This window comes from Canis lupus, chromosome 1 (genome assembly GCF_048164855.1).
Source record: "Canis lupus baileyi chromosome 1, mCanLup2.hap1, whole genome shotgun sequence".
NCBI lineage: Eukaryota > Metazoa > Chordata > Mammalia > Carnivora > Canidae > Canis > Canis lupus.
In genome coordinates, this window is record NC_132838.1 from 109,484,917 (window position 1) to 109,500,484 (window position 15,568).

Sequence of the window (15,568 nt, forward strand, 5' to 3'; positions counted from 1 at the left end):
TGGTTTTGGCTTGGGTTGTGATCTTGGGGTTGTGGGATCGAGCCCCATCAGCAGGTTTTGCGTTCAGAGGGGAGGTCTGCTTCCCTTCTCCTTCTGCTCCTCCCCTCTCCCCTGCTGGCACCCACGCACTCTCTCAAATAAATAATTTTTAAAACGCATTTAAGGGATCTTTGCATAAAATCCACTAAAGGGGATAACTAACTAGCTAGGTCAGGGTCAACCATTCTCCTTTCCTTATCCTGCCCATCCTCATTCCTTCTGGTACCTCTACTTATATGGGAACAAATCACTTCCTGTTTAGTCTGAGATTTTTTGAGGACTTCCTGTGCAAACAAGTGGCAAAAAAAAGAACAGCTGAGAATAAAATGTACACCAAAGAAGGAATGAGCCCATCTGGGCTACTGGCAGATATTACCTGTAATGATCACCCAAAGGCACAGACAATCCAATTTTAATAGAGCCTGCTAACTGATTTAGTCAGAAAGACTCTAATGCAATGTGAATTGATCTTGGGGTCCCAGAGAACCATGTCCTCCACAAAGCTTACCCTTGTCCCTGTCCTGCCTCTCATAAAACCAGCCATACAGCCTCTCAGGTTGCAGGGAGTGTCTGTTGCTATGTCTAGGCTCTGACCTAGACTTTTCACCAAAGAAATAAGGAAAAGGAAAGTAATAATTTATGATGCGTCTTTACATGAGATAATTTAACCAATCTAGACTCTCTTGCTGGCATCTTCTACTTACATGAAGTACAACATAAAGAATTTAAGGGGGATCCCTGGGTGGCGCAGCAGTTTGGCCCCTGCCTATGGCCCAGGGCGCGATCCTGGAGACCCAGGATCGAATCCCACGTTGGGCTCCCGGTGCATGGAGCCTGCTTCTGCCTCTGCCTATGTCTCTGCCTCTCTCTCTCTGTGTGTGTGTGACTATCATAAATAAATAAATAAATAAATAAATAAATAAATAAATAAATAAAATTTAAAAAAAAAGAATTTAAGGGTTGAAATCTTTTTTTTTTTTTTTTTAAAGATTTTATTTATTCATGAGAGACACAGAGAGACAGAGAGGCAGGGACACAGGCAGAGGGAGAAACAGGCTCCACGCAGGGAGCCCAATGTGGGACTCGATCCCGGGTCCCCACAATCACACCCTGGGCTGAAGGCAGGCACCAAACCATTGAGCCACCCAGGGATTCCCTAAGGGTTGATATCTTAACAGACCTGTGTTTGAATCCTGACAGACAAGTCCTGTGACTCTGGGTAAGTGGCAACGTTTCTGGGATGGCACCTCCTCACAAGGTGGTCTCAGTACCTAGCATACAGTAGCAATCCAGTGATTCCAGGAAAGAGAGGGGGGAGTGCTTCTGTTGTCACACATTGTTGCAACTGGATAATCATCGAGTCAAGCTATGCTCTCCCTTAAAAATGCCATATAGTTCAAATTATTAGCTACAGAATCTGAATATAGAAGGAAGCCCATCCGGGTTTCAGCGACATTCTTTTTATCAATCCTGCAGAATTTGCCTGTCAAAACTAACACAACAACAGCACTGTTCTTTGATAAAACTGATGCTCCTAAATAAAGTTTTAAGGAATTAAAAAATGGAACTTTAAGAGAAGCTGCAAGGAAGCAGCTTTTCTAATCACCATAAAGCCTTCTAACCATAGTTCTAATAAAGACATAATAAATTTTAATCTTATACTTCCTCCACCTTCTCAATGATGATGATGTGTGTTCTAACAACCTAAGTTAGCCAGAAAATTTACCCCTTCATCAACTGATGAGTACTATGCACTGGACCCTTGCTTAAGGTCTTCAGATATATTATTTCATTTCAGATTTACAATAGATCTGTGTGTAAACCCTATTTTACAGATGAAGAAGCTGAGTCCTAAAAACATTCAGTTACTTGCCCAGGTCAGTTCTGACTGCAAAACCTGTGCTCTTACCACTGTGATTCATTGCCTTCCTCTGAAAAGTTCCCAAGAGAGGCGGAATGAATAAATGGATAACGGTACAAATGATGAAGGGTATACTGACAACCTGGAGAATTTCTAAGGTAATGAAGACCCACTCATAAAATTACCAGGGATCTTTAAGCTGGAAAAAGAAAGAACAGAGCACTCTGACAATTAATTCAAATTGCTATAGGACTATCTCACGGAAAGAAAGATTATTTTATATGGTTCCAAAGGGTTATGTTGGGAGAGATGAGGAGAACACCGACAATTTCGGCCAATATAAAGAGGAAAAAAAAAAAAAATCCCCAGCTGTTTAAAAAGGAAGAGACTGCTCTGTAAATATTCAAAGCGGAGACAGCAAACTATCTGCCATAGCCATTGTCAAGGAGTTTCTGTCACTTGATGGAAGGCTAAATTAGACAACTGCCCTTATCCCTTTCACCCCAAAGAATCCAAGATCTAGTTCAGTGCTTCAACTTGCAAGATGTGGGAATGAAAGTAAACTGTGGCAATAGCATCAATCTCCCTTGCTAAATGACATGGATTCTCTCTCTCAGATTTAAACAAACTCTGGGTTACCTAATGTCAAAACACCTCCCAATAAGTAACTCATTGGTCTGTAGAGTGTCACAAAATTGGGATAGGCATTCTTGCACAACTAATACTAAACTTTGCTAGTAAGGAAATCAGACTTTGTGGTGCATGCCAAGAAGTGGGCCAGATTGCTGATATAACAAGCAACACATCAGGCACCTGAAGGGTTACTAGGCACATGTCAGATGGAAAAGCCACTCTGGTGAGTGGCCTGCCAGCTGTCTCAGTCTCCGGTCAGACATGGGTCGCTCATTATGGAGTCCCTGGGGCACTCAGAGCAGCAGGCCCTTGGAGCGGAGAAAGTAACACCACCCCAACATCAATCTTCTTTTGAGGGCACTCACATAGCAGGCTGAATTGAAAAAGGCATCTAGCCAGAGGAAACCAAACCCTGAGAATAATCCACACATCTGTGGCTCTAAGTTTAGAGTCTTACTGGGTTAAAAATGGAAAACAGTGATTAATTAGTAGTGGTCATGTGCAGGACACTGCTAGGTGCTCTGCACAATTATCTGAAACCTCACAACCACCTTCTAGGTAACGGTTATTAGCTAGCACCATTTCAAGGTGAGAAAACAGGCTCAGAGAGATTCACACCTAGCACCGGGAGAGCCAGGATCCAGACACTAGTGATCTGTGAACACCAAAGGGCCTCTTTTCCCTATGTGAACTCTATAATGTATATGTGCTGCCGAAGCAAGCACTGTGAACTCTATGATGAAATGCCATGACAGAAACAAAGCACTGGGTCAGTTTGAACCACCTTCATTTTGTCCTTTGGATAGATATATTCTTTGAATGAATACCATAATCCATTGTTCCTTACTTCAATTTCCTTAAAAACATGCCTGATTCTTAGTTTTGATAATAACAGGTGGCAAAGGAAACAAAGAAATGAACCAAAGTTTACACCAGTGTGTCACTGTAAAGAAAAGGTGACTGGAATTTGCCGCTGGCCCCTTGGCTTTTGAAACAAGGAAAAGAGAGCATCAAGGGAAACTCCCAACTTCGGTGGACTGGAAAAACATCTGTTACCTGCCTGTGGGGTGGTAAGCCCAGTCCATGGCCCCTCCAAGTCCAGGGGCAAGAAAAAGGTTAGAATGCCAGCCAAAGAATGAGAAGCATCCCAGAGCAGGACCCTTTTCATCAGGCTGCAAGATGATTGGGTTCTAAGGCCTGGCATGTAGCAGACACTCAATAAATTTCCTGAACAAAAACAATTTTCAGCAATGCAGAGGGCCAATACTTCTTTATATTCTTTCAAGTTTAGCTGAGATGAGGACTATCTCTGTATGTGCAGAGGCTTTTTCTTCTCCTAACATAGTGCTGCTCTTGGGAAGATGTGAGGAGGTGAGGCTCAGGAGGACCATTCATACTGACAGGACCATCCCAGACTCCCTTTTAAAAAAACAGCTGAGGTGATCAATTCCTTATATCACTTCGTGGCCATGAATAAAGAATAGTTATTTATTACACATACAACTATGTTATTATTGGACTCAGTTCCTAGAGAACAAGCATCTTAGCATTTTTTTTAGCATTTTTCTTTTTTAACGAATTATGTCCAAACTCAAATAGCAAACTAGCAGCAGAACCAATATTGCAACCAAAGTCATCTCTCACCCTCAACAAACTTACACTCTAACTTGTAAGCGAAGAGATACATCCCTAGCAAACAAAGCCAATCTAGAGATGGGTAATAACTGAGCCACAAAGAAAAAGAGTCTCCCACAGCTTCAATGGAGAGGTCAGCTATTCTTTCCAGATGAAGAACATTTTATCTTTTGTGGGAAGAGCAGGTACTTATTTGGTGACCCTGGGCTGACAACCTTAAAATATCCTCTCCTGGTCTCTATAAAATACCCTTAATACATATAAAATTACTTATCCAGATTTTAGAGTTAGAAAATATGATCACTACAGTTGTACCACCTAGCACAGTCTTTTATTTATTAAAAATATTTTATTTATTCATGAAAGAGAGAAAGAGAGAGAGAGAGAGAGAGAAGCAGAGACACGGGCAGGGGGAGAAGCAGGCTCCACTCCATGCAGGGAGCCTAATGTGGGACTCGATCCCAGGCCTCCAGGACTACACCCTGGGCCGAAGGCAGTGCTAAACCGCTAAGCCACCGGGCTGTCCTAGCACAATCTTTTAAATGCATGGTAACCCATCTAATAAAGGAAATAAACAGAACTCAGGCTATTGGATTCCTCTCCTATCTCCCCCAAAAGGACGAATGTCATATACTGAATATAGTCTAGAACAGGAACAGTGTCCTCTGAATGAGGACAATTCTCTCTCTCTAGAGTAATTCTTAGCAGTGCCCCAGAGAGTCAGTCACACACACACACACACACACACACACACACACACACGGTTCGTCATATTGTGTAGTGGGAGACCCTGGACTAAATATAACTGGTAGGATTTTTAGGAAAACCAAAAGATCCATACAGTACATTACTATAGGTTTCCCCCAAGCACCTTCTTGCATTCTATATTCAACATTACAGCTCTCTGATTAGCAACGATTGTCTCATAATTTCCAACAGAGCTTCAAAACAACCTTTTCAATCAAGTTCTTCATTCATGCCCCAAATGTATTCTTGGTTAATTGGTGCTCCCCTTCTGGCTCTGAAAAAAAATTTAAGCCCAAGTTTAAGAGAAAACCTGAGTGGACTTGTTCTCACTGTCAAAGTCTATGAAAGCACAAATGCTTATTAGACTCGGTCTCCTTTACACTGGCAGTCAGTATATGTATTATGACTGGGTCATCCTGGAGCATCTTTATTTAGGGATTGAACAGGAAATAGCATAAAGTCTTGGCCTTCCCAGCATCCCTAATCCTCTGCCATGATATGGGAAAAGAAAGATATGTCATCTCCTCACAGGCCCCAAATAAAGTAAGACCACAACTTTTTGCTCTTGAAAGGTATGAAGCCTGGCAAATCTGGGTCAATCTCTGCCACTATCTCAAAATGAACATGGGGGCTAGCTAGAAAGGAGGGTCCACTAGTTCTAGGAAAGTTTTTTACAAACGTCCTGCGTGATCCAACACTCACTCACTGGATTTGGATTTCCCAGAGTTATAGGTCAGTTTTTATCTGCTTGCCTCCTCTCAAATACTGAATAAAAATGCATTCAGAAGACCTTTTTCTATGGAAGCGGAGGTGATTCTTCACTCTGACTGAAATAATTTGGGTCCCTAGCAAGATATTTCAGTAGCACTAGGTGGTGGATGAGAACAAGTTGGTTCAATGATGATCAGAGCAATTCTCTGCTCTTTGAAAAATAGATATGGGTTGCCTATTGTAATTTTTTTTCTTTTTTTAAGAACAGGTGTGCTATAAGCTAGGGCCCATAGTTAAAGATAGTCTATTTTTGTCACCAAAAACACACTACAGCAGCTCTTTGGGCTTTAAATAAACTGAGAAAATGCGTGACACCAGTTCAAAACAATTTCTCAAAGTTCCAGTTGCTATTTCAGTGTCTCCATGCCTTTTTTGTCCTTTACTCAACTAGACTCTGAAGCCAAAAACAAACAGCACCAGGCTATTCTTAGGGGGTACTGGGGGAAATGGATTTTTTTAAAGATAATAATCACAGTCCTTTGTCTGTAAAACAAATTAACTAGATTGATTGAGTGGTCCAAATGTGTCCCTGGCTATTGAATATTACCATCTTTCTTGCAGGCTGGACTTTAAAAGCCCACTGGAAGTCGAAATCAGAAGAGCAGATTAAAAAATCTCCACTCCTCCATTTAGCAACTAACGTGGGCAGTGGCAACAGGACAATGCATGGTACTATACCTGGCAAGTAGTAAGTATTCAGTACATTTAGGGAAGTACAAGGCCCTTCCCATGGTATTCGCAGACCTCACTCTCTGCAGTAGCTCCTCTAGATTTCTTTCAAGTTTTTTCTTCCCTCATGCTCCAGGTTCCATACTGTTTTCTCAAGAGCTCTCCCCACAAAACCTCCATCTTCACTGCCTTTGTCCTCCTCACCCTGTAAGTCTCTATTCAAATACTATTTCCTTGGGGACCTTTCCCAGCTATCCTGGCTGAAGTTAAAACTCCTTGCTCTACAATGCCTTAGTACTCTGCACCTCCCCTCTGGCAGTATCCAAAATGGATGTCAACACATGTTTAAAATCCATCATCCTGGGGCACCTGGGGGGCTCAGTCCATTAACCATCTCCCTTTGGCTCATGTCATGATCTCAAAGTCCTGGGATCAAGTCCCTTGTTGGGCTCCCTGCTCAGAGGGGAGCCTGCTTCTCCCTCTCCCCTTCTGCTCCTCCCCCTGCTTGTGCTCGCTCTGTCAAATAAATAAATAAAACCTCTAAAATCCATCATCCCTACGGTGGTAAACTAGATAAACAAACACACACACACACACACACACACACACACACACACACACACGGTACTCAGCACAAAGCCAGGTAGGTGCACAAATGCTCTAAATGCCCATACCCGTGCAAAGAACGTTTCTTTCCAAAAATGGATGAATGAGCATATGCTTTTGGAGCAAAAGGACTTCTTTTTAAAAGATAACAATCGGGGGATCCCTGAGTGGCTCAGCGGTTTAGTGCCTGCTTTTGGCCCAGCGCGTGATCCTGGAGTCCCGGGATCCAGTCCTGCATCGGGCTCCCTGCATGGAGCCTGCTTTTCCCTCTGCCTGTGTCTCTGCCTCTCTCTCTGTGTGTCTCTCAAGAATAAATAAATAAAATATTTTAAATAAATAAATAAATAAATAGGTAGATAAATAAATAAATACATACATACATACAATTATTTCAGGAATCAGAAAATCCAAGGTCAAGTAGGCACCCCTGCCCCATTTTTAAGGCCACGGTATTTATCTGGCCTTATAGCTCACTGAGTAGGACTAGCCTTTTCTGAAGCACACACTGAGAGTCTTTCCTGAGCAGATTACAAAGAGCTCATATTTCATACCATTCAGCTTGTCTGTCAAAATGCAACATCTCTCCCTAGGGAGCTAGCAGTCCAATTCCCCAGCTGGTTTTTATTCACACTAGAAACTTTAACTCCGTTCTAGGCCTCACAAAATGAGAGCTGTGTCCACACAAAGCCACAACAACCAGCCGATTCACTGAATCCAATGAAATAAGCCAATTCACTAGGGGGGGACACAAACTGTCAAACTGGTTACTTGGTGCCTTATAGACCAAACAATGCGTGATTGAATTGGTTTGCTTTTCAATAGGTTGTCTTGTCATGTGGTAGCTACAGTGAGTGAAAGATTTTCTTTATTATTCTGTTTTGTCTTTTTTTTTTTTAACACAAAGATAAGAGCACATCAGATAGATGGGTGAATAGCCAATAATGTCTTCTCTTTAAATCCATGGTCAAACACACTAAATTCAGCAACTCGAGTTTGCCCAAAAGGCACATTTTGTGGAGCAAGACTCCCCAGCTTGTTTTTTTGGTTTTAAAATAAGACCCTGCCGGTCCTGATCTCATCTTTGCAAACGCATGGTACTGAAAGACAGAGACCATGTGCAACACCAACTCTTTACAGACAAAGCATCTATTCATGGGCCCCACTGAAGTGCAATCGTAGATTTTCAATTTCATTCAGTTGAGTGCGGAAGGCTCCCACTATGAGGGTGGGTTGCTAAATGGTTCAGCTGGGAAAAGGACCCAGACTGACAGTAAGCTTTACAGTCTGCACTTTCATTAACAGAAATGAAAGCGATTCCCTCACTCCAGCTCCAATTTTACAGTAAAGAGCTAATCTAGCAAATCAGCCCAGGGAGACGGGCAATTTCTCTTTCTCCACATCACACTGGTACCCAGAGCATAGCTTTTGTTGTCGTTGTTAGGGCTGTTGCTAGGGTAAGTACTGAGAGCAGCTAAGTAATATACATAGTTAAAAACTTACACAAAAGGGAGGGACAATGTTGATCCCCCAAGCCCTCAGCTAGACCAGGCCAGCACTCTCCTCTCCTTCAATATGACATACACATTTTTCCTTCCCTCGGCCACTTCTTCAGTCCTACTTACTCTTTGAAGTGAATCATGTGCCCCCAGTCCCAGTGAGGGAGCAGAGGAGTTGGGATTTGACTTTAAGCGCCCCTCACCCTCGCCCATTCCCAGAACCTGAGCTGCTAATCATGCCACACACTACACTACCTTAAGTGCCCATGGCATGGGATTTCCATTCTGCCCAGACACAGCGCCCCCTGGGCGGACCAACTATTTTCAGCAGCTGTGCAGGCCTTGCTGCCTCAACTAGGAGCTATGGTCTGGGCAAGGATCTGTGCCATTTCCCCAGTGGTATCTGGCATGCAGGAGGCACTGTGTTTTCCATTACCAACTGGCTCCCCCCTCACTTCAAATAAATACTGTATTGCTTTGTCATGCCAATAAAAATCAAAGGCCAAATCCCCCACATAGAGGTTGGCTTGGCATTCTCTGCCCCATGGTATCTTGCTTTTCCAGTAAAACAAGTGTTAGTCTGCTTTCTTAAGGCAGCAATTTTAATAGGAGGTTTGCCTCAACAGAGAAGAGAATAAAAGGCTCTGCTTATCTCTGCACTAGGATGATAAAACAGCTACATTCATTTCAAAGCACCATTTTCCAAGGCAGGAAGACAGTTTCACCTTTTACTCACACTTTCCAAAGGATACTACTGACTTACTTCTGGCACGCTATTGCTCTTGGGCCAGAGATCATTTTTATTTGACTTGCAGAGGTGTGGCCCACATAACTAACAGACAGGAAGTTGATCACTTCTTGCATGCTGACCCAGCAACCCAGTGTAAGGAAGTTCTAAGTTAGGAAGTGTCTCCTTAAAAACATGGACACCAGCTGTGTTCTGCTGAGCCTACCTTGTGTGTTCTTTAAAGCATGGCTTGTTTGGGAATGTGTTTTAAAAGCACTGTCTTCAACAAGTATTAAAAATGTAGCTAGAAGCCAGAAAATTAGTTATAACTCAATGTGCTATTATACCACCTTCCTAATTCCCAGGTGTGTGAACACCCCCACAAATTAAGACTGTCAGCATTTAGATAAGCTATTCTGGTAACAGTCTTCATCAGAGGTGGAGGAGGAAGAGAAGAAAGTCAAAATGTTCAAAATGTTTGGATTCCAGTATCGTTAAACAGGAGAGCTTTGAGGAAATACTAGGAGCCAGGTGAGGCTACTTTCTGACTTCCTAAGAACAGTTTTCTATGGGTCTGCCCATTACTAACCCTTCCAGAACAAAATATTGAAGGCAGATGAAGGAATCCAAGTGGAAAAACAAAACAAGAGAAAATCAAATGCCTATGATATTTACTAACATTCAATTCAGAGTGGGAGGGAAACAGAACACACAACGATACTGCCCTGGCCTTTCTGAAACTACACAGGTAAAAAATTCTGGAAGCTTCAGCCAACGGTGATTGGGGAGCACTCTGTATGTTATCAGGGAATGCAAAATGAATACATTTTCCTTGTGAGGGCCATGTTCTTCCATCTCCAAGGGCCCTCTTAAGCAGTAAGAGCTGCAGAACTAGCCTCCAGGTGATATTTTACAATAAATTGTCAACTCTTAAAACAGCTTGGACTCCAGATCCTTCTGATTTGGTATGTCTTGTAATAACACAAGCTTTTGGCAAGCTTTCTTCTTAAGTTCCCTGAAACATTTTCAGACAAGTCACTTTGTTCACTGCTGTTTCATGGTTGGGAGCAAAGGAAAAGCTTTCAATGCAGAGAAATCATTCTGTGTATCACAAGGCTGGTTGTGGGCTAGCATAACGCAGTTCTGTTGTCAGGTCTCGCCAAGATGTCTTTCTCTGAAAAACAGAATATTTCCTTCTACTCGTGGGGGTGGGGGTGGGGGAGTTGAGAAATTCCTGTTCTATCTCAAAACCTAAGCCCAAGGGGACAGGGCACTCTACTCTGTACACTGCAATTCTACACAAGATAAAGATGTTTAATCTGCTGTTGCATTTGGGACCGTTTCCCCTACATCTGATGGCAGGCCTGACATTCATAATACATGAGGTTTACTTTCTCCCTATCCCTCTTCGGTCCCTAAATCAAATCTGAAGCCCTCACTGACAAGAGCAGCATTTCACTTAAAATAATGCAGTTGGAGGGCACTCCAATTTTACAAACAGGGAACAAGTATATTTTATTTTGTTTTATTTTTAGTGGGACAAGTGTATAGCTCGCAGTGGCAAGGTTCTTACTTTTCATTTATGTACTTAAGTCCCTTCACTGATTTGTGTGTGCAAATAAAATAATTATTCAATTTTTCCTAATCTAAAATGCAGCAACTTAGGGTGCCTGGGTGGCTCAGTGGGTTAGGCATCTCCCTTTGGCTCAGGTCATGATCCCAGAATCAAGCCCATGTTGGGCTCCCTGCTCAGTAGGGAGTCTGCTTCTTCCTCTCCCTCTGTCCACCCCTCTCCCCAGCTTGTGTGAATGAGTGCTCTCTCACTCTCAAATAAATAAATGAATAAAATCTTTAAAAAACAAAATAAGGGGAAGTAAAGGGAAGGTCAGTGAGGAGAAGTGTGGGGAAGCAGGAGCTTTTACAAGCTGTATAGATGAAATGTTTGTTTAGCAGTCAGAGACTGACATGCAATTTTAGATTCTGGTGTTTACGTAAAGGAAGAACAAGCATATAGTCACTGGCTTGGCAACTTGTCAGATACCGACAAGTTCTACACGATCTGCTCATTTTGGTAATTACCTAACTATTGTTTTAGACAAAGACAATTCAAACCCGGCTGTCTATCCAGGGTCTTTACTACCTGTAAGCTGCTAGTAGCAGCAATCTGAGACACTCCTTACTTTATGCTAAGTCAGAGAATAAATACACACACAGATCAATTTCTTTTTTACCAGAATAAGCTGTCCTTGAAAATCATCATCATCAATCAGCTCTCACCGAGAAACTGCGAGCCACTGCTCTGACTCATTCCTAAACTGGCTTCTTACCTTAGTGTTCCTCCTTAGACTGCGAAGAATATTCCTCCTCCTTGGATCTTCATCTGTCTCATAGGGAATGACAGCATTGTCCCCTTTATAACCTTGAGATGCCTGATCCTCCTCTTTTTTCCGGATGGGCCCCAGCTCATCATCACTCCCCACACTGAAGCTGGTTCTGTAACTGGCAAACCTCCCTAGCCGGCTGCATCTTGTCCTGTACAGCACTGGCTTGCTCACGATGGAGACCTTGCGGCCTCGCTCCAGAGAGCTGGTGTCCATTTCACTGTCAGAGCCATTGCCACTGCCGTTGGACTGGGCTTTGTTGATATTCCGAATGGTAATGATTTTGCCTTGGGTGCTGTCGTGGGGCACTGAGTATATGTTTTCTTCTTCATTCCTTGGCTTTACCACAGCATCCATGGGTTCAGCGTAATCAGAAGGATCGAACCCATCCGGAGGTAGCCAGGTGCTAGAAGACACAGACTTCCTCTGTCCATCTCTATGGCCTTGGTCTAAATAAGACAGATCCCCCTTTGTAATATCAAATTGGACAGGAGGCTTTGGTTTGACTGGTGGAGGTACTTTGTTGTTCAGTTTACTCTCAAAATTGCTCATGATGAAAGACAGCCCATCATTTCCCTCCAGTTCCATAGAGAGCTTAGAATGGTCTTTGGACAGAGAGGGCAGTGATGTGTCTTCTCGAAACAAGCTGTAAGAAGGGGGCTCGATATCCTCTTCTGAATCCTGCAGGTTTGAGTTGCAGAGTGGAGAGCCCGCTCGGGGGGAATTAAACACTTCTTCCGTGGTGCTACAGGCCTCGGCAGCATTATCGTACATATGAGTAGCCTCAATTATGTTCTTTTTATCCACCACATCTTTAAAAAATGGGTGGAAGATCTCAAGTTTATGCTGGGGTTGGCTACAGGGGATGCTTGTGAATCTTCCATCAATCTCTTGAGCAATCTCCTCCCCCTCACTCAGCTGTTCCCGACTTAAGTCATTGTCCAGGACATCTATAGCGCCGTCAGTGAGTGCAACCAGCTGAATGGGGATAATATCTTGCACTTCACAAAGAAAGGCACGTAACATAGCCAAGGAGGCCTTACGTTTGGCTGAATAAAAAACAATGTACCCATGGACCAACCGGCTTTTTCTGATACTAAATGAGGAATGGTACGAAAGAATAGACAGTTCAATGCGCTTCTTGTGGAGTCCGATTGGTAGTTCAAGTAAAACAGAGTTGTTGCTTCCACAATGGGAAGACTTACAGGTTTGGGACTGAAGGACAGGAAAGAGTATGTCATCTGCACTGAAAGGATCTCCACACATTAGACACATGACAATTCGCAGGTCAACATCAGCCAGATCTTTGATGCTCGCAGTAGAACTGACCAGGTTTAAGTTACGCTTGGAGTCCAGGAGTCCTTTCAAAACTTGACTGATTTGCTTTTCATTAATGTTGCGTCCATAACCGATGCCAGCAGAGGCAGGGTCAAGAAAGACACACTGCAGTTTGCTGGCAATCTGCTGACCTTGCTGTATTAAGCTATGCAGGGTCTCTCCACTGGTATCTCCTCTCTTGTTAACCAAGATTAACGTCAGGGGAAGATGGACTAAATGATTATCTCGCCTGCCAAGTGTGGACTCTCTACTCTTCTCTATACTCTCTACCACATAGGATAGAGATTCCTTTGAATTGTAAAGGCAGAGACAGCCATGGGGCTGAAACGTTGGTGTTTGGAAGGAGTTCACAGGAAGCCTGACATTCCCTTCTATTGGCCTCAGGGAAAGCTCATACATTTTACCATCTATCACATACTTGTCATCATTTGTACAGAGAGCTCGAATCTCATTAGCCAACTCACGTGCGAGGCCATCTTTGCCCAAGATAACCAAGTTGATCCTATCAATGTTGGGGTCAGAGAGTGAATTTTTCTGATTCCGGTCAGATGGCCGGATAAACCGAGAACTAATCAAGTGCTCAATCTTAGCATCCACACAAGCTGGGCAGCTAGGGCATGTCTCCTTTGTTGGGTGATACACAAAATGAATGTGTTTCAGGATAAGAGCATCACGCTCCGCTTGGAGCTTCTGTAATGCTTTAAATCGCTGTTCCTCCCCCAGAACATCTTGAATGACACCCATCTTCTCCTTGCTGGGCTTAGCATCCAGCTCCAGCTCATAAAACAATTCTGAATATTCCAAAAGCAGCTCCTGAAACTCTTCCTTTGCTTTGTCTATGATTTGCTTTTGGTGTTTGCCATAAATATCCATGTATACAGATTCTTCTAGCCACTGGTAGAAATCTTCATTCATAATAAAACTACGGGCCTCTTCCCAAGGCTTTCCAGGAGTTATGAAGGGAGAGGTCTCCAGGTTTTCTTTAAATGCCCTTCTCATCTCAGCTCTTTTCCTCTCATTCCGCAGCTTCTCTAAGTGGGCCTCGTACAGCTGCTCAGCAGGAACTGTATCCATCAAGTCAAAGGGAATCCGTTCATTCTCCATGTTGTCAATGTGGCTGGTGGCATCCCATGGTGTTTCTTCGAGCACAACAAACCACTTCAGGAATTCTGGCTTGGTCTCCAAGAGCTTTTTGGTTTTTATGCAGCTTAGGTGGTCTATTTCATCTAGATTGGGTATAAGAGCTTCAAAAGCTAATGGAAGGGCTGCCAGGTACAGCTTTCTCCTGCGCTCAATGTGCTCATGCTTCAGGCGGTGAATGTGCTGGAGAAAGAGCTTCTTGGCTTTCTGAGTCCCTTCCAGATAGACGTAGTCCTGGTACTCAGGAGAGGCCTGCATCTTTCGGCTGACACTCAGCCAGTTCTCATTGTGGTTCTTCACGATGCGACTCACCAGCCACTCATATTTGTCTTTTGCTGTAGCTATCTGCTGACTCTGCTGCTTGAGAGCCTCAAAATAAGGAATGATTTTTGTCTTTCCCCGACTTTTATCAATGAGTTGCACTAAGGTGCTGAAAGCCAAGTCCACATTTACATTGGATCTTGCTGAGGTCTCCACAACCTGGAGGTTCTTTTTGCTTAAGGCAAAAGTATGTGCATCTCTAATGTACCGCTCGACACCCTCATCACACTTAGTCAGGACCACCACTATGGGCTTTTTTGTTTTTGCAAGCTGATTGTAGAGATTGGACACAAACTTAAGCTGGTCATCAAAGTTCCTATTCATGCCCCTGCTAACGTCAATACCAAGAAGAAAACCATCAATCAGCAGCTTTCCATCTGGCATTTGTTTCTGCTCAAAGTCCTGCTCCAGCCCCAGCTGGTCAGTGCAAAAGTACATGAGTTTTTCAGCTGATGCGAGCTTGGTTGCAGCAGCTCTCTTAATATAGGGCTGCAGGGCCGTGCTTCGATGAGGTTGAAAAGTCTGATCATCAATGAACTCAGTCTGCTCCACAATGTGCATCTTACATTCCACACAATCCTCCAGGGAACGGCTAACTTCTCCCCAGTAGAGAAAGTGGTCATTATTGACCACTCGCCCACCAAAGTCACTGGTGCTAAGGACAGAGGTATGGTCCAAGTGAAACTCATCAGCACTCGGGCGCACGAAGCGGTTGCACAGACAAGACTTCCCAATGCCGCACTGGCCCTTCTCCTTCTCGGTCCCAGACAATCCCACCACACTGATGTTGTAGGTGGGAATGCGGACATCTTGCTTTCTTGCCATCATCATCGTCGACACATCCTGCCACAATCAGCCACTTCCAAGATCAGATTAGTGTTTTCCAGTGGACCTGATGGTTTCCCCACATCATCAGTGGGGGCCAGCTGCCCACGCAGCTAAGGTGTCAGGTCCCATAGTGTCTGTATACCAGTACGAGGTCAGTTTTCACCACGTCTCATCGCCAAATAGTAAACATTTCTTCCTAGATGGAGGGGAGAAAAAGAAAATCCATCAGCATTGTAATTTTGGAATCTAATTATAATCACTGAATACAGCAAAAACCAATTTTATTATTCAACAAATACTTAAGAGTAAGCATCAAATGTGCCAGGCCTTATGCTGAGTGAAGATATAAGAGTAAGATTGACATCTATGTGCCCTC

General features: G+C 43.4%; 1 protein-coding gene across 5 annotated transcripts in view; it reads right to left on the bottom strand.

Annotated features, from left to right (window-relative positions):
• ARHGAP35 (Rho GTPase activating protein 35) overlaps positions 1-15,568 on the bottom strand; it is a 133,155-nt gene that overhangs the window by 70,084 nt on the left and 47,503 nt on the right. For 4 of the 5 annotated variants that reach the window (XR_012006286.1, XR_012006289.1, XM_072773874.1 and 1 more), the window contains exon 2: positions 11,512-15,388. Coding sequence is in view for 3 of the 5 variants with exons in the window: in XM_072773874.1 (XP_072629975.1) it covers positions 11,512-15,195 (3,684 nt within the window). In the remaining 2 variants the exon portion in view is untranslated. Of the gene's footprint in view, positions 1-1,589; positions 10,359-11,511; positions 15,389-15,568 lie in introns of those variants that run through there. The other variant, XM_072773876.1, reaches the window with a different exon arrangement.